Source organism: Pseudochaenichthys georgianus, chromosome 14, assembly GCF_902827115.2.
Source record: "Pseudochaenichthys georgianus chromosome 14, fPseGeo1.2, whole genome shotgun sequence".
NCBI lineage: Eukaryota > Metazoa > Chordata > Actinopteri > Perciformes > Channichthyidae > Pseudochaenichthys > Pseudochaenichthys georgianus.
This window is the reverse complement of record NC_047516.1, coordinates 17,379,049-17,403,591: the sequence shown is the minus strand read 5'-3', so window position 1 is coordinate 17,403,591 and position 24,543 is coordinate 17,379,049. Positions and strand designations below refer to the sequence as shown.

Below are 24,543 nucleotides of genomic sequence, written 5' to 3'. Positions count from 1 at the left end.
CCAGCATAGGCCTACATAGTAGGCTATTAAAAAAAACGAAATGTGTTTGGAAGTAGTAGTTGAAGTCAATGTACACTATGTACACACATGATATATTTAATTAGGCATCAAATTATATTAAACATTTCAGACAATCTTTTGTCATTTTAATAAACCTTATTTCACATCAGATCTATGTATTATCTGATGCAAGACGTAGGTAGAATTATCAAAAATACAGGTTTGCAAAAAGTGCCATGAATCAAGAAAGCTGACAGTGTGCTTTAGTCGTGAAAATTAAAAAAAAACGGTTTAGCACAAACCAGCTGTAGGCCTATGGCCAATAGTGACCTAAATGTAAAGCTTCTGTGTAAGTAGCCTATATCATTTTATTTTATTTTTTCATAAAAGGTCACTGTTTGATTTCTGAGGGATCTACAAGCAGTTGCATTCAGTAATATCAAATAATGTCCTTTTGTACACACAGTGTGTCTCACTTTATCAGCTCAAGCATCAGTTGTGAACATAGACTGGTTGTGAAGCGGGCCGCCTCCCAAACCGGAAGTTTAGCTGTTGTTGTCACACTGGAAGAAAATGGCTGCTGCTCCGACTTTTTTTCAATGAAGACACTGATATTTCAATTTCATTTCGTTTTCTTGCATTGGAGCTACCGTCGATCGCTATGCAATCTAAAAGGCAAGTCCATCCTGCTCGATTAGATAGACGTCGCTTTATCACTTTGTGTCTCAGATGATGTAACATCAGTAGCGTAGCTGGTAACTTACAGCTTTCCCACTAGGAACGGGCTAGCATGCTGACGTTAGCCATGTTAGCCTCAACGGTCAGGCATCAACGAGCTTGTTGCTACCCAGCCACTCTCTGGGCTGCCAGTCATCAAAGTTCACTAACCTGAGCGACACAGTTTTACAGACTCTGAGACATATTGTGCATGTGTTTACTTTGCTGGATCATGTTAAAGTATACGCAAAGGATGAAAGAACTATGATGAAACTGTTTCGCTCGTCAAGTCTTCTTCGCTGTTTGTGTGTGGCATCTGATTGACTGATGCCAGGCTATTTGGCATCGGTACTGTTCTTATAACCTGCCAGTCAAAACGAGTGTTTATGTGCTTATGTGTATCTATTTTCTAACGTGCTGCGTGCATCACGTCTTCTGTGTTGCTGTGCAGGGTGTGAATGGTCACTTTAGGAAGGTGACAGTGTGGGGCAGAAAGGACAGCATCGTCTACCGTCACTCGCCTTGCAGCTGGCGGTGGACCACAATGGTAAGTTTCATCTATTTCAGGCTCTTCATTTCTATACATTCAGTAGACATCCACTCAAGTGTTTTGTGTTTTTACAAGGTTAAGAATTATTCTCCAGGACTTGCACTGTGTGTTCTATTCTGTACCAAATTGGGAGTTTCCATTCGACTGATCAGTTTTATTTTACTCTTATTACCCAAAGCAACAAGTTGTGGAATATGCATTGGATCGAGCTGAGGTAAAAAAAATATATTTATATTTGTTTGTATATTTTTAGAGACAAAAAATGAGCAGTATGTGTGGCGTGTGTATTCATTACATTCATTGTTAGTGTTAGTCTGCCACCGTGCGTCTCATCATCCGTTAATACAGTGTATTATCTGTTATTCAGTACATCGTTGAAAGTGCTCGCCAACGACCAGCCAGAAGAAGAAATTCATCCGGCGGCAGGAAGAGTTTGTATCAGAAGCTCTATGAGCTGTACATAGAGGAATGTGAGAAAGAGCCAGAGTTAAAGGTGTGTATTATGTGACTCTCAGTTATAACTATGTAATTATAGGTATGCATTAAAACATTGTTCCTTCTAATCTGTAGGAAATTAGTGGGGGGAAATGTGGTTTTCCAGATATTAAAATGTGTTACGAATGGTTTTCAAATATATCTGCACAGGTTATGGGTGTATTTTAACAAAAATATGTCAAGTGTATCAACGTGAGCAGTACACAAAAAGACAGATTTGTTTACTGCTTATAATAACAATAGGTGTATTACTAAAGGTTCCAGGTCCGATTGCTTTCAGATTGATTGATTAAATAGCTGTTTAATATAAATCCAACATTTTCCAATTAATGGGGGTTGGTGGCCAGGCTATAAGTGGGTGTTTTCCAATTGGAAGGTCAAAGGTAAATCCCCACCCCTGCAGTCAACCTGTCAAAGTGTCTATGGGCAAGAAACGTAACCATAAAATTGCCCCATAGGCATGTTGTGTATGCTATTAAAGTGTATGTAAGTCGCTTTAGATGAAAGCTTCAACTAAGTAACTTGTAATGCGACAATAAAATACATGTCATATTTATTTAATTCAATTTAAATCAAGGTTAAAATGGGTGCTAAGCAATGATAAACATAAACATACCTTTCTCATATAGGTTTGGTTATAACCATGTGAGCTTTCTGTTGCCAATATTGAGGATTTGTCTCTTATGTGCGGTCATTTTTGTTTCTCTCAAGAATTTAAGAAGAAATGTGAATCTACTGGAGAAGCTGGTGTCTCAGGAGTCCGTATCATGTCTGGTGGTCAACCTCTACCCTGGGAATGAAGGCTATTCTTTAATGCTCAGGGGCAAAAATGGCTCTGGTAAGAGAAGGCCATTAAATGCTTTTTTTCTGATCTGCACACCACAATTGTTTTGTTTGTAACATTCATGATTGTTTTCTTTTCTAGATTCTGAAACCATCCGACTGCCATATGAAGAAGGAGAACTCCTAGAGTACCTAGATGCGGAGGAGTTGCCTCCCATTCTGGTGGATCTGTTGGAGAAATCACAGGTGTGAACATTGACACTTTTACATTGAAAAATCATTTTGTACCTTATATAATTTAAAAAGTGTATCAGAAGTAGATGTACAGTATGTTCACATTTGTATGTGTGGTTACAGCTTTACTTATAATGATTCGTCTGCCACTCAATTAGTCGATTGACAGAAAAAAGTCAATACATTTGATTTTTTTTATTTACCTTTTTCCTTTTTGTCTGTTTTTAAATCATATTGAACTGAATGCTTTACATTTTGGTCTGACTAAAGAACACATCAACTTGGATTTAGTCAAATTAGGACGAGCACTTTTTTGGAATTTTCTGATATTTTATAGACCATATCATTAATTGTTTAATCCAGAAAATAATTGACCAATGAATTGATAGTGATAGTAGCTGTTGGACGCAGCCCTAGTAACAACAGAGCTGGTATTGCAAAGCATATTTAAACGATTTAGACGATTTAACAATTATGTCTTGAATGCAGAGACCAGATTTGTGTTTACCTACTTCATCACTGGTCAGCCGTTTTCACGCCAACACCATCTCTTAGGGTTTAAATTAGCTAATTTTGGTATCATTGTTTGACATCCGCCATGTGCAATTTGTCTCAGGTGAACATCTTCCACTGTGGCTGTGTGATAGTCGAGGTGAGAGACTACAGGCAGTCTGGTAATACCAAGATGCCCACCTATCAGAGCAGACACATCCTTCTGCGGCCAACCATGCAGGTAAAGTAACAAAATAAATCAAAATCCTTACGTACAAAGACCATAACAAACTGTAAAACAAATTCTCTAATATTATGTGTTTATTACATGGAATAAGTGAAAAAAGTAATAACTAAGCTAGATTGTTTATTTGTCTTTTTCCCTGCAGACTCTTATCTGTGATGTCCACGCCATGACCAGTGACCACCACAAATGGACACAGGTAAAGAGTCATGTTTATTTTGTCAGAAACAAAATAAGAAATCCTATCCCACACCTCTCTGTTTAGATGTAGCCGTTTTCACAGCTTATAAAGAATGTACTTGACCATAACACAAGCCGTTTTTCCCCTTGTGTGTCTTGAGCCCCTTAAGCATCGGCACATTGATTTGAGTGTTTACTGTAGCGCATGGTTTCTCTCTGCCATAGGATGACAAACTACAGCTGGAGAGTCAGTTGATTTTGGCCACAGCTGAGCCTCTGTGCCTGGACCCCTCTATTTCTGTTACCTGCACAGCCAACCGCCTGCTCCACCACAAACAGAAAATGAACACTCGCTCTATGAAACGGTATAGAACCCACTTACCCACTCTCTCAAACTCGCCTTGATTTGCAGGAAAAAGACACTCGTTTATGTTTTTATGAATAGAACACATCAAAAGGAATACTCTGTGATCGTGAAATGAATCAAACGGTGAATGAAGCAAACGCTCGGTTTATTTTAAGACACTCACTTCTTCCTGTTTGCATTTTAGGTGTTTCAAGAGGCACTCTCGAGCTGCTCTGAACAGGCAGCAGGAGCTCTCCCATATGCCCATGCCACCACAGCTACGACTCTTCGACTACCTGCAGAGGAGGAAGGAGAGGAAACCTGCTCCTGTAATAGACCTGAAGATCTCAAAGATCGGAAATGTAAGTCATCAAAACATCTGCTATTTGACAAGCATGTCATTTATACATATGCGCATACGATAAAGCTGACTGGGACTGTTTACTATTTGGTCAGAGGTGGGAAGTACATTCACCCAAGTACTGTACTTAAGTACAATGTTAGATACTTTAGTTGAGTATTTCCATTGTATGCTACTTTGTACGTTTACTCCACGACAACTCAAAGGTAAACGGTGTACTTTTACTCCACTACAGTTATTTAATATCTTAAGTTACAGATTTGGTTTAATGATGTGAAATATAATCAACACTTAAATCAGACTTAATACACCTGGAGTAAATTCACAAGCTACCTTGCAGTATACAAAGTCATTAAAACAAGCTGCACCTTTACCACCTTTATAACACTTTAATGATCAATAATTATAATCAAAACATATCGTATATATTATTCTGAAATGGACCAATCTGCACTTTAAGTATATTTTGAAGCCAATACTTTTGTACTTTTACTTGAGTAACATTTAGAATTCAGCACTTTTAAGTATTCCTACACTCTGGTACTTCTACTTTTACTCAAGTACAAGATCTGAGTACTTCTCCACCTCTGTATTTGGTAGATAGTCACCGACAAGATAAAAAGTGTTTACCTGTCTGTCTATCTTGACACTAAGCACATTGAAATGCAACTTGAGGAAAGGTTGTCTCCCACAGTTGTGAGACTTAAAAGTAATAGCTGAACGAGTTGGTGTTTCTTCTCTGTTTATTTTTTCACAACTGTTGGGAAAATCTGATTACCTACTCAATAATAACCAAGTGCCTGCTGCCATAGTGCTTTTTGCTCATACCCTTATTCTCACCCGTCATCTTTTGCAGTGCGTTGACATGTGGAAGCAGAGTAACTGCCAACTAACTGTGCCGAAGGAAATTGATGTAAGTAGCTCAATGGTCCCATAACACTGTCAATTACACACTTAGGCCATCACCACTTTAAACCCACTCAACTCATATTCTGGCAGTTGTAATGTGGGGAATAACAAACCAGATGGATTTGTTGGTGTGTTGCTCTAGGTGGAAAAGTATGCTGTGGTGGAGAGATCTCTGCAGTTGGAGGACTCTCAGCCCAATACTGTGATCTGGCCTGCTGAGGTAAGTGTGACAGCAGCATTAACACGCTGAGGACACAGATCAATGCTGGCTTTGTGCCGTTAGTAATAAGCAGGGAGTAAGTTATGTGTCATTGTGTAATGCTTTATAGGCGGATGGATGCCAAGGCTCACATTGCAGCCACTTAGATCTGTACTCAAAAATGCTTTTGTTTGGTGTAATAAAGTGTGAAAAGATAGCTCCCTAGTGGGTTAATTACTTAGATTTCCTTTTAATTAAAGGTGGGGTAGGTAAGTTTCAGAAACCGGCTCGAGATACACTTTTTGTTATATTCCATGGAATGCTCTTAACATCCCGATAGCAATGAATATCTTAAGTGCTTTGACAAAAAATCCATAAAAAAATGTCATCCGTAGAAGCCGTAATACTGTAAAAAGTACAACCAATTGGATGGCCTACCTGCCTGTCAGCCTTCCATCGGGGCACACACTTATCTCGTGCCCTCATTGGTCATGTTCGTGTGTGTTGGCGGAGGGGCTCTATAAGGAAGTGGCAGATTTTCTCCGGTTGTGTATTTTCAAATTCTAGTGATCTCGAGCCAGTTTCTCAAACGTACCTACCCCACCTTTAACTATAAAATAAACACAAAACTTTAATAACTGCATGTTGAAAATATCTAAATGACACACATGCTTCTGCTACTCCAGGGGGTAGGGCGGAGACTATACTGGACTGCAGTTCTATTGTCAGAGGCATTGTTTCTGTCCATAAATTGTGCTGGACTCTTATTCACATATTTCATAATTCTGGCCCTTGACCAGATGGTGTGAGGCCCAGGCAAGGATACATGGCACCTCCAGTTGCTACAATGAGCACAAATGTTTTTAACTAAACATTAAACAGTCGTTCGTCTATTCCTGCTTCTCCCCCTTTCTTCATTCTGTGCTTTTTGTCTTAAAATACAGTCATACATGTTCAATTCAGTCAGGAATATTCCAATAATCAACTTTTCCAACAAGTTAATTCATCACTCTGTTTAGACTTTATGCCATGGGACCTTTAACATTTCTATGGCTTATACAACCCTTTCATTCTGTTGTCTGTGTCCGCTTTCTTTACACAGGAAGTTATTGATGACTACACGTTTGAGTGTGAGGTGGGAGGGCAAGCCCAGAGGACCAAGGTGTCTATCTACCAGTCGATGGGGGACCCACTGGTGTATGGGAAGATCTACTGTGCTAAAGAACCAAAAGCAGAGGAGGACAGCACAGACCTAAAGCTCATACATCCCCCGTAAGGACAGTCTCTGAGACAAATTGAGTTTCCATGACTCCTTTTAAATGCCACTCTGAAGTCACTCCCCTTTGTCTCTTTGTCTCATTCACAGGTTCTTGATAGGCTCCAAGATAGATGCAGACCGGTGAGTCGGCATGATTGCTTCCGATGAGATCTGATTTAGGGATATATTGTCAGAGGGCATGGTATTTATTTTACGTTATGTCTGCTTCATAGGTTTCTCAATCAGTACAAAGGAGTGTATGAGAAAGATTTAAAGTGTCAGGTCAAGATGTCCCATAACTCAGGCACGGTGGCACAGGGGCCGCCCTCCCCCAACAAGGATGTGGTGAGTACTTTGTGGAATTTACTTTTCCTTTTCAATAGAGTTTGGAGATGTAGAAGAAACAAAAAAAGTGTTGAATTACTTTGGTTTAAAGAGTTAAAAACAATTTAAATATATCAAGGCTGGTGAGCACTCTTTAAGGCTCGACTGCGCTGTTATGTTTGCAATAAGCACTGGTAAAGCAAATACTTACTGTGTTGCACTTGCTGTGATGCACAGTGGCTTATCATTTTAATGTCATCTGCAGGGTGATGGTATTTCTTCACTGATCCAGGCGTCTGTTTTGGGGAAGGGGGTGAAGCACCGACCCCCTCCCATCAAACTGCCTTCAGGATCAGGCAACAGCTCCTCAGGTACATATGCTTTTTCTATACGAACAGATGTATCATATATTGTGTAGAAAAAAAAGCTAAAATACTGACTCAGACAAGACTATAAAGTTATTGTATGTGAAATGGATGTGTGTAGATTTAGGTCTACTTAATGCTCCTTGTTTGGGATTATGAAACAGATGCGGCGTTTATCCCGGTGTCTCTTTTTTCCACCAGGTAATCCATATAGTTCACAAACCACCAGTGGTCTACTCAAGTGTCCTACGCCCCCTCCAGCCAAAAGCCAGTCTCTGAACAGGAAGCACTCCATGGAGCTGGGCCAGGTGGGCCTGCTGTCGCCGGCCGCCCTCTCCCCCATGGGCTCCACACAGAGTGAGTCCAGCCGAGTCCCTCTTACTGTTTGGCTGCGTGCGTTCATCAATCACTGTTGTGCTAATGACTCGTACTGGAATATCTTACTTCAGCTCTTTTTCAGTTTTCCGAATCTGGAATTATTGTTTGATAAATGTTCCAGGTCTTTGGAAATATGGAGAAGTATTAAACCACAAGGATTTATTTGATATTTGACAAGCACACGGAATATTGCATCAGCACAAGTGTGTGTTCTGTTTAAAACCAGCTGCTGTGGAAATTGCCCAAAAAAAAGGGGAAGTTTTAATATGGGAGCCTCAATTTAAATTCTTACGCTGTTATTCAGGAAAATCCTCTAATAATCCATGTACCTATTGTAAATATGCTTAGAAAATAAAGTCTCAAATAAATCGCTGAATTGGCAAAATCAGCATATAAATCTCTCATTTAACGTTTTGTACCTTTGCTTATAAAACATTATCGGTATTACCTGCTGAAAAGCATCCTCATTGGTCTTCATTATTGTTTTCGCCCACTTTCCCTATTTCTAGGATCAGGGACCCCCAAGCCATCCACCCCCACTCCTACAAACACGCCGTGCTCCACACCGCACCCCGCCGACTCCCTCTGCGCTCCTCTCTCGTTGACCCCTACCCCTTCGGACCCCCCCATGCTTCAGAGCCAGTCGCAGCCCGTGCTCCTCCCGCCCTTCGCCCAGCAGCAACTGGCTCTAAGCCAGCAGCTGCCCGTCATGACCATCCCCCTGCCCGCCATGGGAACGTCCATCACCACGGGAAGCACCTCTCCGCAGGTCATGGCCAACCCGGCAGGGCTCAACTTCATCAACGTGGTCAGCTCTGTCTGGTAAGAAAATAAATAGTCTCTTGTTTTTGACCTGCTAGTCGCTGTGGCTTTTTCTGACGATCCTCCTCTGTGTGTGTAGCAGTCCTCAGACCCTGATGAGTGGCTCCAGCCCCATTCTGGGTGCAGGCCTGAACCTGAGTGGAATCCTGCCCCCTGCAGGCCTGATGTCCACCATGCAGTCCGCAGCTCAGACTGGTGAGAGATTTCAAAGAAATGTCTCCTTAAGTATTACTATAGTCCTTTATAGGCAGTCTCCGTATGCCCAGCAAAAATCTAATGCTTCCGGGTACCAACAAACACGTCCTTGAGAGTAACAGTGAATCCCAGCTCCAGGGGTGGCTGACCCTGATGTCGCTGAAGAGGGGGGAACATAAGACCTAATCTACCAAACAGGATCCTACAGCACAATCAGTGGTTTGCAGCTGACAGAGACTCAATTCGCATTTACTGTTATGCTCACGGACATTTTGAACAGACTTTTAAACAAGTGATTTTATGCTTTCGGTCATCTTTATTCTTTAATACCTGTATAACGTGCAGTGTATCAGAAAGCTCTATTCAACTCAACTCTAATTATGAAGCACATTTCATACAACCATGTACCACAAATATTAACAACCACACATTACATTTTGCAACACAACAAATCTCATCAATAAAATGTTTTATATAAATAAAGATTGATTAAAAAAAATGAACGCAAGGTATAAGAAATAGTATGAAACCAATGATTAAGACCTAAACACTACGGTAACGAATGACCCGGCCCCTTTTAAAACAAACTTCCAGGAGAGGCAAATCTGAGATCCACCTTTTCTGACAGAAATATTATAATTAATGAATTATAGTTTGATTGGACAAGATCAGAGATGAGTGTATATAGTAATAACAATAATGTTTGTCTGTACTTTTCTGTATGGTGAATGTAACTCTGATCTGTGTTCCAGGGAGTCCTTTTGGCCTGAACAGCAGTGCTGGGTTGAGACCGCTGAACCTCCTGCAGGTATGACTCTGTACCAGTTAGTCTGTTTCACTGTTGGCAGCATGCACTGGGTATTTATTTGACGTAGAGACTGTCCTGAACTGTGTGTGTGTTAGTTGTAATGGTTCAGTACCCCGTGTTGCTTGATTGCTTTGTTAATTCTCCCGTTTCCCTCTGCTCTTGTTCCTTTTTTTCCTTGTGTATGCATCATTCCTTTCCCTCTGCATCCTCCTCTCCCTCTCTGTTACTCCCACACTTTTTGTTTGTTGGTGTTTGCGTTACAAATCTGCAGATCCCCACTGGTCCTCTCATCTTTAACTCTCTGCAGCAGCAGCAGCTGTCTCAGTTCTCCCCACAGCAGAGCCAGTCGGCCACCTCCAGCCCTCAGCAGCAGGGGGAGACGGTGAGACACACACACATGCAATCATATTCACACACAGTGAGAGGAAGCTTAATAATGGGTGGGGAGGGGTAATGGGAGGTGTGTGGCGCAGTGGTTTAGTGCGTTGGTGTTTGGATCAGGGGGTCACCGGTTCAAACCCCACTGCAGTCAGCATGTTGTTGTGTCCCTGGGCAAGACACGTCACCCCAAATTGCTCCAGTGGGGACTGTCCACAGTATTGAGTATGGAAGCCGCTTTGGATAAAAGCATCTAACAAGTAACATGTAATGTAATGTCACAAAGGAATATCACATACTGTGTTAGATTCAATTTGGAATGGAAACATTTCAGTTTGTGTTAGAAAGATTTATAGTATCCGAAACGAGGTATCCAGTTAGGATTTATTTATTTTTAAAGTTGAGTAATTTATTTCACAGAGTTAAGCCAGAAGCTACTATTTATAAAGGTATGGTGAACACAACAATGACTATAGAAAGTATAGAACTGACAAATATGACTTCAGAACAAACATTTGAAATTGTTCGGATGACCCAGCCAAAGCCCAGACTTAAGACATAACAGAAATCTGTGGAATACCTCATGGCAGCTGTTGAGACGCTCTTTGTTCATAAATATCTGCAATAAGTTATGGTACAGAAGCCAGCAGTAACCACTGCCAAAACACCTCATAACCAGTAACTACCGGCGACGCTGGACCCTCTTGAGAACTTGCAAAATCCCTATATATTTTTGGGGTTTTAAACGTATTCATCGTCTTTTACTTTTTGATTCTACCGTTCTGTTTCTGCAGGGTGACCAGTTAGATCTAACTTTAGGAAACCAGCAGACAGCGGTCATCAACCTGGGAGTCGGAGGCTTCATGTCTCCACAAGCAGCAGGTATGACCCAAATACACACAGATATGCATTAAATCACACGAAACATTCCGCTAAAACATTTATCTTTGATCATTCCATTAACCTGTTTCAAAACATATTCACACCATGCCACTAACTAGTACTAATAACATAAGATTCACTAATGTATTCAACATTGTAAATACTATACATAAGGACTCCTAGTCTTAACTTAACATGATAATGTTACTGAAGTTAGTCATAGTTCCTCTCAGTGGAGCATGTAACACCTGACAGGAGAGACTCAACCTCCCCTTCTTCTCTGCTACATTTTATTTTTCTCTTTTTTTTGTCCCCACCTTTATTTCTTTCCCTCCTGCACCGTCTTCCTGTCCTCCTTCTCCAACTCCCCTGCTCACTCACATCTTTTCAACTCAACCTTGTCATGCTATGTTCCCATAATCTACTTGTAAATGTCCTGCACACGGACATTTACTTGTGTTGCTGGGCTCACTGCTCTCTTTTTGTATCTGTCTTCTCTTTCCTTGTGTGTGTGTGACCCTACGAACCCTTCCTCCCTCTTTGCCTTTATGTGCATCCTTCAAACTTCATTCCTCCTTCTGCTTCTCTCCCTCTTCCCGCCACATCTTCCAACTTCATTCATACTCCATTCCTCCTCCTCCTCCCCCCCCCCCCCTTAGTGCTGTCCCAGTTGGGCTGTGGGCTGGACGGGTCTCGGCCCCCGCTGCCCTCTCCAAGGCTTCAGCACCAGCACCAGCCACAGATCCAAGTAATACAGCAACTTTAACATCTATATACACATATACATGTTTATAAGAACAGGTGTATCAGCCAACTCTCCATGCCTTTATTTACCTGGCAGGTGCATGTTGTGCTACACTATACACTCTCAGGGAGTTAGGCCAATCCATTATTATTTGTATCAGACCTGGGTTTCATTTCTAGGAAAAACACTTAACACAAAAACACAGTTATGTCCTTTTAAAAATCTACATTTTAAGGCCTTGAACATTTAAAAACATGATATATAACCAGGCATGTAATCATAACTAGAACATATTTTATTCTTTATATATCCTTTTACATTTTCATACAGTAAACAAATCTTGAATAATAGCTGAATAGAGTCATCATTGCTTTTATATTTGATATGTTTTAATCTTCTGAGAAGCTTTAGGTGAAACAGTGTCACCCCAGGTCTGATTTCATCACTATTTCTCTGTTGTAGATCCACATCATTCATTCCATCTTGTGTTGTATGTTTGGTTCATATGTTGTTTGATAAAGCAGCACACACCAGAGCTGGCCCCTCCAATGGCAGCAACTAACAGCGTGTCGAACTGGGAGCAATGTTTTCACAAAGCATTGAGCGACACAGTCTGAAATACTGTCATAGGGCACACACTGTTATAAAGCTGCTGACTGCCTCGTGTCAGATTAAAGATGATAGGTTACACTGTAAGCATGAAGTCAAGTGTTTAAACATTATTACGTCTTTGCCAAGTTGAAGTTGCTGACTTTCTCACGGTTGCTAAACTGCATGTCTGTTTTTTGCCGGGACCACAGGCAATAATTTGTCTCCACTGGTGCTGCTTGACTGTATCCCCCCCCCCTGACTTGTCCAAATCCTTCTTCTCCCTTCCCTCTGCAATCCATTAACATCTCTCCTGTGTTTCTCCACACAATCCTCTTGAACGTCGTACCAGGCTTCAGTTCAGCTTCACTAACCAATGCCATGTTTATTAGAGCTCTAAGATATACATGTATTCTGGTTTTAGTGATAGTCTGCCCAATACTAGTTCCAGTGAAGGATTCTTAACCATGCTACAGATGCTTATGAATACCTTATTGCCACTTATAAAGACGTGTTAAAATCTATTCTGATGTTCTTTTTTTCATTTTCCTCCTGCCGCGTAGTTGCAATTCTTGCAGCACCAAATGCAGCAGCAGCAAATGGCTATGGGAGCAGCGGCCCCTCAGGTGGGAGCACCACGGCAACATACCACCAGCCAACCAAGAAGTAAGAGGAAGAGGAGCTTGCCACAGCCCCTCCAGAAGTCATGACGAACTAAAATCACACAAACAAAGACTTCCCCCAGCTACACAAGGACGTGAATGATCCATCCTGTGCTCTTTGTCTGCCTCACTGTGGAGATTGCAGACCAAAAAAAAGACGTTTTTGTCCCTTCTGTGTCTCTTTTTCTAGCTGACAAAATGTGTTTGTAATGGTTGTCAGAGGTTTTGGAGAACCTAAACTGTGTCCACCATAGAGGATGGGGTTTTTAGAACAGGGAGCCCCACACTTAAAGAACCTTTTTGATATTTTTTAAGATGAAACAGAATAAGATGGTTCTCATAGGTGGCGGGCTTTCACAATAACACATCGCCCCTTCAGGAAGACTTTTCTCTATCCCCGGGACTGAAAGGATTATGAATGCACATTCTCAGAGGATTCCTCATGAGCCTGCCTGACTCTGCTTGGTTGACTCCGGTAGAAACTGCCCTTTAAGCACGGATCCCAGTGAGCTTATTGACACCAAATCCTCCATATTACCATTACATGTGAAAATGCAAATCTGATCTTGGAGTAGTGCCTGGGGGCAGCTCTCTACCTCTCAGTCTGTTGGAAGTCTTTCTTCTGTTAGCCATCCAGGCACAGGGCTCATCCGAGGAATCAAGATGAACATGCAAGCTGGTGTACCTGCTTTTGTACAGCACATTTTGAAAAGGCATTTCCTTTTAATTAGTTCAGGAGCCATGAATTTATTCTTACGAGACATCACTGAGTGTGTGAGATATTTCTGGACACTGAGAAATAATTTTTTAAGCAGTCTTTGTCAGCAGTTTTATTGTTATTAAAAAAAAAAAAGGAAAAAAAGAATATATATTGACAGTGGGAAATACAGCTTTTAGATACGAAGCATTGTCTGAGGCTCTTTATTGTGCTGTCTTTACACTGTGAATGACTTTATCAACAAGTTTCTGGATCTCTCTCTGTCGCGCTGTTGCTCTGCCGATGCACTCCTGCAGCTTCTCGGCCGACAGCGGCGTCCCACCTGAGCCAGAGGGAAAGATTGTTAGCGCTGATCTTCATACACGTTTACAGTTGTAACTGGGATGCAGTCCTCGTTCTTTTAGTGAGATGACTTCAAATTGAAGTAGCATTGGAAGAAATGTCTCGCTTAACTCATCACAAAGCTAGCTAAATGTAAGCCAACACTGATTATAGAGTTTGAGTTGAGGTAAAGTGCACTTTTATTGCACTGTGAAACAAAACAGGGCTTATATCAAATATTCATAACAAAGACCTCACTGTTTGAGGTGCAAGTGAAATAAAGAGTTTAGAAGATGGATAATATTTTAGCAGGCCGTTACCTACAAATCGACAAGGTGTTATGATAGGGTTTCTTTTAAATATACTTTACATGAATCTCTAGTCCAATGGCAATAACCAGCTATTAAAAGAGTAGGACTGCAGTCTATAAAACGTTCCTATAGTTTTAAATCTGATTATTGAAGGAGAAAAATAAAATATATTAGCTATACTTTGTAATGGCTCATTTTTTAGCTTTTTTCTCAGATTTTCTGACTAAGAAATCGACTGAATTGTATTATAAATCCAACACTGTACTGGATCAACTCAAACTGTAAAAGTTCATAAACAAGAAAGTGTATTTACTGAAAGTTGAACTAGCACAGGAAGGTGAATCATAGCAGACTGAGTTTCTGACCTGGTTTGTGTACGACGCAGAGCCGCTCTTTCTCATCGGTCACCACAGTGAGGTGAGAGGTCGACAAACCCTCCTCCTCAGCTGTGGGGTCTACGATCAGTATGGAGCTGCACAGAGAGCAGGTCCGGATTACAAAAGGTACAAACACACAATATGGTTTTCATCCTGTTTTTACGCACTGAAAATGATTCACTTACTCATCGAAGACACAAAAAGAGGCTCCGACGGGATGTTTGCGAATATTCAGGCCCTTTCTCTTTTCTAAATTCACTTCTGGTGCTCCAGTGTCTTTGTTGATGGTGACCTCTGGGAGTTTTGCTGTGAGGAGCAGGGAAACAGTTAAACTATAGAAAGCTTACGAAACATAGATCTCTGTGGCCATGAGGAATTGGTGCAATACAAATGGGGTATGCATGAGCTTAATACTGAAATGAACTAAATATCAACACTCAATGAAAGACAGATTTCTGATAATGGTCAAATTACTCGACATGCAGAGAAATATAACAGAAATAATTGTATGTCATTTTTTTTACAGCACATACTGTTCTTGAGGGCAGCCAGCAGGGCGATGATACAAGCATCCAACACATTCCCATCGTAGTCCACACACATCATGTCACAGTAGAGCACCCAGCAGAGCTACAACCAGAATCAGAAGAACCAATGAGATCACATTTACAACAATCACAATCTAATAGCACCGGTATATATATATATATAAAGATCAATTTACCTTTCCTCTTTCAATGCACAGGTCTTCTGTTTGTATCACCTCAGAGCTGCAACACCCACATAGAAAACATAGGTAAGTTAAAGCAGTAGAAGTAATTCAAAGGACAGTCAATCAAAAATACAAATATTCCTTTTTTTTGTAGCGTTAGTTATCAATCTAGATTGTTCAAATGAGATTCCTCAGTGTTGGAGATAGTCCAGTTACTTGTTGTGAGCGGTTTCAGGTAGGAACTATCCTGTTTCTGCAAAACTAAACCCACCAACCGCATCATCGCCCAGAATGAAAACTAAAATGTGTTTTTAAGTCTGTTGCACCTTTCAATTACATCAGCAATGAACTGACTGGCAGCCTGCGCCTGTTCTCCTGGTGGACCCGGACGAAACCTGGACGAACACAGCGGTGGCAGGTCCACGTTGGGCACTGAATGGATGAGATAAGATATAAGATTAACTGTTATTGATCCTTGCAATGTGGGAAATGCAGGTGTTGGACCAGCAACAGGAATACAATTGAAACACAGAATAGGACAAGTGAGAGTTCACACAAGGAAAGACAAATTAATGATATACTGTTTCTTTAAACACATATTATTAAGTGAAGCTGTTTACTTATAGAGATATGAATAATTATAACAATTATATAAAAATGTCTGAGTAGTTTTTAAGTGGGGGACAGTCCTTGGTTGTGCAGCCTGATGGCTAGACTAGAGTAATGTTGTAAATGTTTGTTTTGTTTATTTGACACCTTGCCTTAAATCAACACTTGACCCATTCATACTGCACTCACCGATGAAACCTTTACCAGGTGCCTCCACTAAAGGGTTGGTCAGCTCCTGCAAATGAAGAAACAAAAGAAAACCGTGAACATTTGGGTCACCTGGTCCCGATTAATTAAACAAAGTGTGTTTATGATAATTTACCACTTTGATCCCACACATCACTGTTGTGTTTCCAACTTTCACCAGAGCAGAGCCATCTGCTGTGGATATGGCCCCTTAATAAAGCAGAGAAATTTATTTTGACTTAGAAAAAACAAAGCAATACTTCATTATACTGTACATATTAGTCACCACTGTCTCACCTATGTTTAGTGTTGTTGTTCTGAATTCAGACAGCTCCCGTCCATCAGGTCGACAGTTTTCTTTCTGAAAAGGGAACATTTAAATGTTATATGGCTGCTGACACTGATTGATAATAAATAGAAACCAGTCACAAGCTTATGTCAACTATGTGCTGAATGTGTGTTCGTGTTTTAATCACCAGAAAGCTCCTGTGGTACTCCAGAGGCTCGGCAATCCTGGAAGTGTACAATAAGGGGGGAAGAGTTAAGTAGACATTACTATTATAAAAGGATGTATCCGTAATGACAGATCTGCTTATTCGCTTGTCATTTAGAATGTGGTTATTTGACAATACATCCGGTGATCAAATCAGATCATTTACAAGAGACAGTGAGATATGAAATGTATTACAGGTTACTGCTTCTGTTGTATTACAGGTAACTATTCAGCAGTCAGACATCCGTACATAGAGTATCGACTGCAGCGCTAACTAGCACCCAGTACTCAACATTTGAACAAGTCTGAAAGTTCGCTTATTATCCTTTACATGATCTGGCGGTACAAAAGTTGTAAAATAAAACCTACAAAATGTGTTATTTTAAGTGCAATAACTACTGTCTAATATTTCTTACTTGAAACCAGCCGCCATGATGTTTTGATTAACCACGTGGGTTTGCTGTACACACTACGGCAGACGGTAAGGGTAGAATGCCGGCGGTCAAAAGCGATTCCGATGTAAATAAACTCCCAATTAATGTATTCAATTAACAACAAGCAGGCTGTTTAATTTTCCTTTTTTAATCCTACCCTTTTTTCAAAGTATGTAATTGTCACCCTACAACTGTCAAGTAACATAATACATCAGCTTTGTATGACAAAACATAATTTATATATTTTCTTGGCATCCTATTTGATTACTGAAATTATACAATGATTTTAACCGTTAGGTTTTTAACTATGAAATTAATTAATTTGATATGTTTTTGTTTTTTTCACTCATAATTGTAAACGCTCCTAAAGGAGACCTTTGTATGTATATATTTATAAATCAATGTCTGATGTTGGCTTCAAGTGCATATTTAAGGTCTTTTTAAATAACGCTGTAATAAACCAAATAAATACAAAAATACCAAAGTGATATAATATAAAGTTCTATTTTTATTTTGGCCGTGACTATCTTTTACATGTTAGGACGTTGTTTCTCCTCAGGGGGCAGTGTGTGCGTCACAGGGCTGCTCAGTGCTCTTTTGCCTCCAAATGATGATGTGTCGAGAAATGGCTGTCACTTCCGCATCTGTGTTCAGTTGTGATTGGAAGTGGAGTTACTGAACTACCAGAAGATAAATGAAAATATAAGGGCTCTTTTATATTATACTTTCACCGTCAAAACGGTCTCGTAAGCTTGTACTTTCCTGTTTCTCCGGGAAGTCAGAGGACCGCCTGCAAAACACGAAGCAAAGCAAGGAGAAGGAAAGCTAGCTTTTTTTAGCTAGCCAATTTGACTGGTGTCAGAGGCTGCAAGCTAATTTATGGAAAATGGATTGTGTCTGTGAAATAGTTGAAGCCTTGGTCGCTTTGGCAGCTCTAGTGTTTATCGTGGTAAGTAGTCAAATTGTTGACAACATATCATGTTTTGGGTCTTTGGTAGCTTGTTTTATGTAAAGCAAAAGCTGTTGCACCATCTGAAAGTATGTGAATTTCCTTCATTATTTATGTTTGTCATGCAGAAAGTCTTTGAGCTGATTTATTCTGTTACTTTCCTGCATTGTATGTTACTTAATTAGCTTTCTGCATTTTAATTATAAACCTGAAAGGAAGTTCTTGAGGCACTCTTGACTTAGATAGACCAAAGAAGCAGCACAAGTGGTCCACTTCTACACAATAACATAAAGCAATATAAAACAAACTATAATCAGCACGTAACAAAATAATGTGTTAGGCCCTCAATTGAAGGAAAACATAAAATCCATGTCTTGTCTGGCTTGCATTAAATCCTGGTAACAACATAGATTGGGCCTCTTCTACATCACAGACTTTAGTGGAAGTTCTGACATAGAGTTAATGTGTATATCAGGGACGTGCACATGTACGGGCTAATGTTGCCCGGGCAACGGCCCTTTTGAACTTGTTGGCTGACCTGCCTCTCTGGAGAGAGCGAAAGTCTTTTTTTTCTATTGTGGCCGAGACATGATAAGCCCACAATTAGTATTTTAGAGTCTCGCTGCGATAAAACACACCTTGTCAGCGCTGCCATCTGCCCCCAGTCACGTGACTTTGTTTACAATCTGACAGCTGAAAAGCAAAGGAAAACCCTCCGAGTCCGGTCCGGCCTCATATGGCTATGGTGATCATGTGCCTGCCTAGTTTTGGTGGCAAATCCCCGGCTCAATCTGTCCCCGGAAATGTCCCAGTTTTTGAATAAGCTTTTATTGATTTTGAGTTTTCTCATGGCAGTTAGAGTATAGGGGACAAACCAGGGGACTTTACTTCCTCTTGACACCGTCGGTTATTTACAAAAAAAACACCTACATATACTTGTTATTGTGCTTCTGTCTTTCTGTGTCTTTCCATCTGCTCCGTTAACTCCCTCTCTCTCTTTTCTTGATCGCCCTCTCACAGGTGAACAGTTCAATGTCCCGCTTCATTGTAGGATTTCTGCCATGTCTCCACTTTAGTTTAACCATCTCTGTTACTAAGTTATGGAATACTAGATAAATAAGTAATTAGATACCTTACCGTTACTGCGCTCATAAAGAATGATAAGAATAAGAATAATGCGTCTTGAACTGGTTTAATTAATTAGTGGTTTTATTTAACCGTTACAATGGTCATTTGCATTTTGTCTTTAATAGTTACCAACATTAGATATGTAAATGAGATATGGACCGCAAAACAAAAAATGTCCCTGGTTTTCATTTTTTTATAAAAAGTTCTTACATTTCCGGGGGGAGGCCCTTTTTCTAGTTTAGAGCAATAGCCCCTCCAAATGTCTGTGCACGTCCCTGGTGTATATAATACACATTATACTAATCTAATATGTTCTAATATACTAGATTTTGTCTCAACTCGTGTCTACTCATTTGGCACCTGAGAAAGTTTACCTGAGAGCAATAGTAACAAGAATACCTTTCTCATATTTCTCCCTTTTCAGGTGCTCATATTGGCACACGTCACTGGCGGGATGGTGAACCTGACACGCCATGAGAAGGAGAAATACTTCCTCACCCCAACAGGAGAGAAGGAGCCTTTTCCCAGCCTGCATGACCCCCATTCCCGGGATCTCTCTGTGGTGATCCCAGCCTACAACGAGGAACTGCGAAGTGGGTTATGGAGGGGGGTGGGGGGTTATACAACAGAGTGTGTATATATAAGGGTTACACCTGCTTTTCTCACAGGACCATCAGCATAGTACTGACCTTACCTGCTGATGTCGCTGAAAAGTAATGTTAATTTAAGTGGGAAATAGCTATGTTATTGCATTACACTGCAGAGTGACAGAATACATATAGAATGTATAGGTGTCATATTACAAGTCTGTTTTTAAAGACCTTTTACTTTTTTGCTGCTTCAAAATTCCTCCAGCTAAAGCCAATACAGGCACAGTTCAGTTTGTGTTGAAAGATGAATTGTGCAACATCAACTGACTAGAAAAGCATTCAGCTACCACCCTGGTAGGAGCAGTTTTAATGACATAATCCGCACCTGCAGTGATTGGTGCTAATATCCTGTAAATGTGTCATTGCAGTGCCTGTGATGTTGGATGAAGCCACAGAGTACCTGGAAAACAGACAGGTATGTGTTCATCCTCATGTAGGCAGTGTTAAATAAAAACAATAATCAGTACTTTATTCTAGTTGGATAAAAAGGACAAGAATCTGATGTTCTCAATGTGGCCAATAGGTGGCAGCATTCAACTTTAAAAGTTCCTTTTGTGAAATAAACCCTTCATGTTATTTCCTTACTGCAGAAAAAAGAATCTTCTTTCACATATGAGGTCATTGTGGTTGACGATGGCAGCAAAGACAAAACCACAGAGGTGATACATTTAATCCATGTTTTTGGTCAATATGTTACCAAGCTACAATTTTTGCTCAACATTTCAAAGTGATACCAATACAGATTTGTTTCAATCTGTTGTGCCGTCCTGCCAGGTTGCTTTGCGGTACAGCAGGAAGTACGGTTCTGATAAAGTGCGAGTCCTGACGCTGGTGAACAACAGGGGGAAAGGAGGAGCTGTGCGCATGGTGAGAGAGAAGTACTTACATTACCTCTGAAAGCAAAGCAACAATGTGCATGTTCTTAATCCTTCTTTGTCATATGGTTTCTCTTTAAGGGAACTCTGAGCTCCAGAGGGAAATTCATTCTGATGGCAGATGCTGATGGAGCCACAAAGTTTTGTGATATTGAGAAAGTGGAGGCTGGACTTAACGGCCTCGACCCTAAACCGGTGTGGTGCTGTTTATTTTTCTTATTCTTTCTTGCACACTTTAGTGTGTTGCCCTCCATAAAATACCTGTCTTTACATTTAGGAGAACATGGCAATTTCCTGTGGTTCCAGAGCTCACCTGGAGGACGTCTCAGTAGCTCAGGTATTTGTTTATCTTTTTTAGTAGTTTTTTTTAGACTGTAACAATCTAACTGTGAAATAACCACTGTTGTGTCTCCGCCACAGCGATCAATGTTTCGCACATTCCTGATGTATGGCTTTCATTTCCTGGTGTGGTTCTTTTGCGTGAGAGGGATCAAGGACACACAGTGCGGCTTCAAGCTTTTCACACGTGAGGCTGCACTCAAGACCTTCTCCTGTCTCCACGTCGAGCGATGGTAAGGACTCGTACACTTCTCTACTCAGTGTAGTATGATAACAGCTGTTGTGTGCTTTGTGTTTAAATAGTCAACCTGTTGAGCTGTTAGTGCACAACATTTGGAAACTATACGAATAATTACAATTATTAAGTGTCTTAATAAGACACTTTTTTTGCAAACATTTAAGCAAGTATGATGTTAAATGTTATAACTAGTGATGGGCAAATGATACCAAACCTCCAACCCTGTTTTACTTCTGTAAAGGGAACTGTTCCAATACATTGTGTCTATCTATCAAATGAGGAATACCGCATAACTGATGTCTGAATTTCAAATCTCAAAAGTGTTACAGTTGTTTTGGTGGGCACAGATGAATTGAGAAACATGGCAATGTCTGCTTTCAGCATGAGAACATACTGTATATTTGTATCTATTTGATGCCAAGTAATAATGGAATAAAATGAATAACCTAATATAAGGAACAGCACTCTCCCATCACATCACTTTGCAGCTCATGTGAAATGTTACATATCAGCTCAGGTTTTGTATCGGCCAAACTATTTTATATGAGGAATAACAAGATGATGCTTTAATAATTTTTTTACAATATAATGTAGATGTTCAAAACTATCTACATGTAATTAATCACTTCTGATTCTAATCCCAACCATTACAGATGTACAAATACTAAGCAAGCATGTGAAACCTTTTAAAGTCCACGTATGCAACTACAACCCTTGACATCACTCTGGCTTTGTGATGCAGCCCATTCAATTTCTATAAAGGTTAAATACTGTGTGTGTGTGTGTGTGTGTGTGTGTGTGTGTGTGTGTGTGTGTGTGTGTGTGTGTGTGTGTGTGTGTGTGTGTGTGTGTGTGTGTGTGTGTGTGTGTGTGTGTGTGTGTGTGTGTGTGTGTGTGTGTGTGTGTGTGTGTGTGTGTGTGTGTGTGTGTGTGTGTGTGTGTGTGTGTGTGTGTGTGTGTGTGTGTGTGTGTGTGTGTGTGTGTGTGTGTGTGTGTGTGTGTGTGTGTGTGTGTGTGTGTGTGTGTGTGTGTGTGTGTGTGTGTGTGTGTGTGTGTGTGGAATTCCCTCTTTTCTGGCACAGAGAGCAAGAAAGCCCTAAAGCTTCATAAGCCCATCCCTAGTTATAGCATGCCTATCTGATGTGACCTTGCTTTAGACAAAGCGATTCACCGTATTCAACAAACGCTGCCTTTTTGTATGAACCTTATTCTTAATGCATATTTTCTCGTCCCCCTTATCTTTCTTCCCTCAGGGCTTTTGATGTGGAGCTTCTGTATATTGCACAGTGTTTTAAAATCCCCATAGCAGAGGTGGCAGTCAACTGGACTGAAATAGAAGGTAGGATGTTCATGGAATATGTGGACATGTGTCGTCTGTGCCATCGATACATATATCTGCTGCATGTTCTTGTGAATCTGTGATTGGCTTATTTGTATGTATGTTTTAGTTATTCCTTTGGATTAACCCTTGAGAGTAAATAGACGTGAATGTCTGTGGTTATATTCTCTTTGAGTTGTGTTCTCTTTTGCTTGTTTGACTGACAGTTACTGTGTGTGTGAGGCTCAATGTTATATATTATCGTAAATGTCAGCACATTAAAATATCAAAGTACAATTGAGAACAAAGTGCCTTTTGCGTTCTCCCCTCCAGGGTCCAAGCTGGTCCCGTTTTGGAGCTGGCTGCAGATGGGACGGGATCTGGTTTTCATTCGCCTGCGTTACCTCACCGGAGCCTGGAAGCTGCAGTCACATAAGTCTGACTAGCCAATCAGAAAAGCCCTGGTGTCTTAGAGATGGCCTTTTGAGAGTGCCATCAAACCTATGGATGAGGTGGGATCAACAACTGTGTGCATTATTACTGTAATCCGCCACAGAGAACAAAGAGCAGTATTTCACATCATTTGACACAGTTGTGAGTTCTCCTGCCTTTTGTAAAATGTGGATTTTGGCTTGTGATGGCCGCCGTTACATGCACTTTTCTGTTGCCACGGCTTACAGAACGTCTGTATGACTGATCGTTGTTACTTAATGATTATTTTGTGGCCAATCAGCTGTAAGTGAGAGAGAGTTGTGAAATGGGAAGGATCAGATCATCTGTGTGTTATTATTCTCACACGTAGAATGAATGTTACTATATACGATTTTCAAAAGGGAGGGATTGTGGGTGTATGGGCTGGATGACTTGAACCAAAATAAAACATGCCATTGATTTATGATTTGATAATCATTACTAACCTACTAACAGCTGCAACATTTAGTAAGTTAGTCAGTCGGAAAAATACAAAGATTCATAAATATAGAACAATTATTAACGATGGAGAAAACTATATAAAATGTGTTTAAGTGCCCAAACGGCAAGTTATAAAATGAAGAAAACGTAAAAAAAGAAATAGTGATTTTAATACTGTACTCATTTGGCTTCTATAAAACCTTGTGAGAGACTGTTTGAGAAGCAAAAGCAAAATGACCATGAAGCCAGAAATCTGTTCTATAAATCTTTAACCAAATGTCACATGACATCAGCAGAGAGTATGAGCTTTGCTGCAGAGTTCTGGACCAGCAAGAGCTGTGCTGGAGATGATGTGACTGCTTTTTCCAAATCGCAAAGCTCAAGGGGTTAATTGCAGTGTCACTTGTTTGTTAAAACAAAGAGTTTGTTGACTTGAGCTGTGATCTTGTACAAGCCAGCTTCGATTGTTTACAGTCACACACAACGCCGTGTGTGTGTGTGTGTGTGTGTGTGTGTGTGTGTGTGTGTGTGTGTGTGTGTGTGTGTGTGTGTGTGTGTGTGTGTGTGTGTGTGTGTGTGTGTGTGTGTGTGTGTGTGTGTGTGTGTGTGTGTGTGTGTGTGTGTGTGTGTGTGTGTGTGTGTGTGTGTGTGTGTGTGTGTGTGTGTGTGTGTGTGTGTTCTAAATACAACAGAAAAACAGATGCATTATCTTATCACAGTGTGACTATGTGTCACTAAATTATCACGCATCCTTCAGAGGGAGATGGGCTCAGGAATATAGCTGTTAAATATTATGATAAATCTACAGTATCTGACTCACCCGCAGTTTATATAATTCTTTATTAAATGATATACAGCTCAAATCGTGAGAAAGTCCTCTGGAATCAGTTGTAAAACAATTTGCTTTAAGGGGGGGGCATGGTCATGAGTTTGGCCTGTCCTTGGGATAAAAGAGTGGGGAAACCCTGTATTGCATTTATCACCAAATAAATTCCTTTTCCTGTCTACTGAAACTCATGCAGACGTGTCTAAGTCACTGGAGAGCGCCCAGTAGGCTT

At 40.5% G+C, this 24,543-nt stretch overlaps 3 protein-coding genes across 6 annotated transcripts; 2 read left to right on the top strand and 1 right to left on the bottom strand.

Annotated features, from left to right (window-relative positions):
• The first annotated feature begins 554 nt into the window (after nucleotides 1–554).
• supt20 (SPT20 homolog, SAGA complex component) lies at nucleotides 555–13,819 on the top strand. Of its 3 annotated transcripts, none has more exons than XM_034099059.2 (24): nucleotides 555–675; nucleotides 1,169–1,264; nucleotides 1,446–1,481; nucleotides 1,635–1,760; nucleotides 2,474–2,600; nucleotides 2,688–2,791; nucleotides 3,396–3,512; nucleotides 3,661–3,714; nucleotides 3,921–4,060; nucleotides 4,247–4,403; nucleotides 5,259–5,315; nucleotides 5,454–5,531; nucleotides 6,613–6,782; nucleotides 6,877–6,909; nucleotides 7,002–7,113; nucleotides 7,358–7,463; nucleotides 7,659–7,814; nucleotides 8,345–8,657; nucleotides 8,740–8,852; nucleotides 9,605–9,660; nucleotides 9,932–10,042; nucleotides 10,833–10,920; nucleotides 11,580–11,668; nucleotides 12,817–13,819. In XM_034099059.2, exons 2-24 carry the CDS (start codon nucleotides 1,262–1,264, stop codon nucleotides 12,961–12,963), a joined length of 2,493 nt encoding a protein of 830 aa, XP_033954950.1. In that variant the 5' UTR covers nucleotides 555–675; nucleotides 1,169–1,261; the 3' UTR covers nucleotides 12,964–13,819. The 3 variants fall into 3 exon arrangements, with proteins under 3 accessions (XP_033954950.1, XP_033954949.1, XP_033954951.1); XM_034099058.2 differs by having other exon boundaries at nucleotides 8,737–8,852; XM_034099060.2 differs by lacking the exon at nucleotides 11,580–11,668 and having other exon boundaries at nucleotides 8,737–8,852.
• On the bottom strand, nucleotides 13,731–18,715 carry exosc8 (exosome component 8). Of its 2 annotated transcripts, none has more exons than XM_034099077.2 (11): nucleotides 18,664–18,715; nucleotides 16,626–16,662; nucleotides 16,447–16,510; nucleotides 16,286–16,359; nucleotides 16,153–16,198; nucleotides 15,681–15,786; nucleotides 15,367–15,412; nucleotides 15,176–15,272; nucleotides 14,828–14,948; nucleotides 14,631–14,737; nucleotides 13,731–13,955 (listed from the first exon to the last, which is right to left on the bottom strand). In XM_034099077.2, exons 1-11 carry the CDS (start codon nucleotides 18,678–18,680, stop codon nucleotides 13,837–13,839), a joined length of 834 nt encoding a protein of 277 aa, XP_033954968.1. In that variant the 5' UTR covers nucleotides 18,681–18,715; the 3' UTR covers nucleotides 13,731–13,836. The 2 variants fall into 2 exon arrangements, with proteins under 2 accessions (XP_033954968.1, XP_033954967.1); XM_034099076.2 differs by lacking the exon at nucleotides 18,664–18,715 and adding an exon at nucleotides 17,059–17,129.
• alg5 (ALG5 dolichyl-phosphate beta-glucosyltransferase) lies at nucleotides 17,663–23,469 on the top strand. Its single transcript, XM_034099073.2, has 10 exons — nucleotides 17,663–18,025; nucleotides 19,578–19,746; nucleotides 20,172–20,218; nucleotides 20,394–20,462; nucleotides 20,578–20,670; nucleotides 20,760–20,873; nucleotides 20,956–21,015; nucleotides 21,099–21,250; nucleotides 22,509–22,594; nucleotides 22,907–23,469. The coding sequence occupies exons 1-10, from the start codon at nucleotides 17,963–17,965 to the stop codon at nucleotides 23,017–23,019; spliced, it is 966 nt and encodes a 321-aa protein (XP_033954964.1). The 5' UTR covers nucleotides 17,663–17,962; the 3' UTR covers nucleotides 23,020–23,469.
• Nucleotides 23,470–24,543: the final 1,074 nt, after the last annotated feature.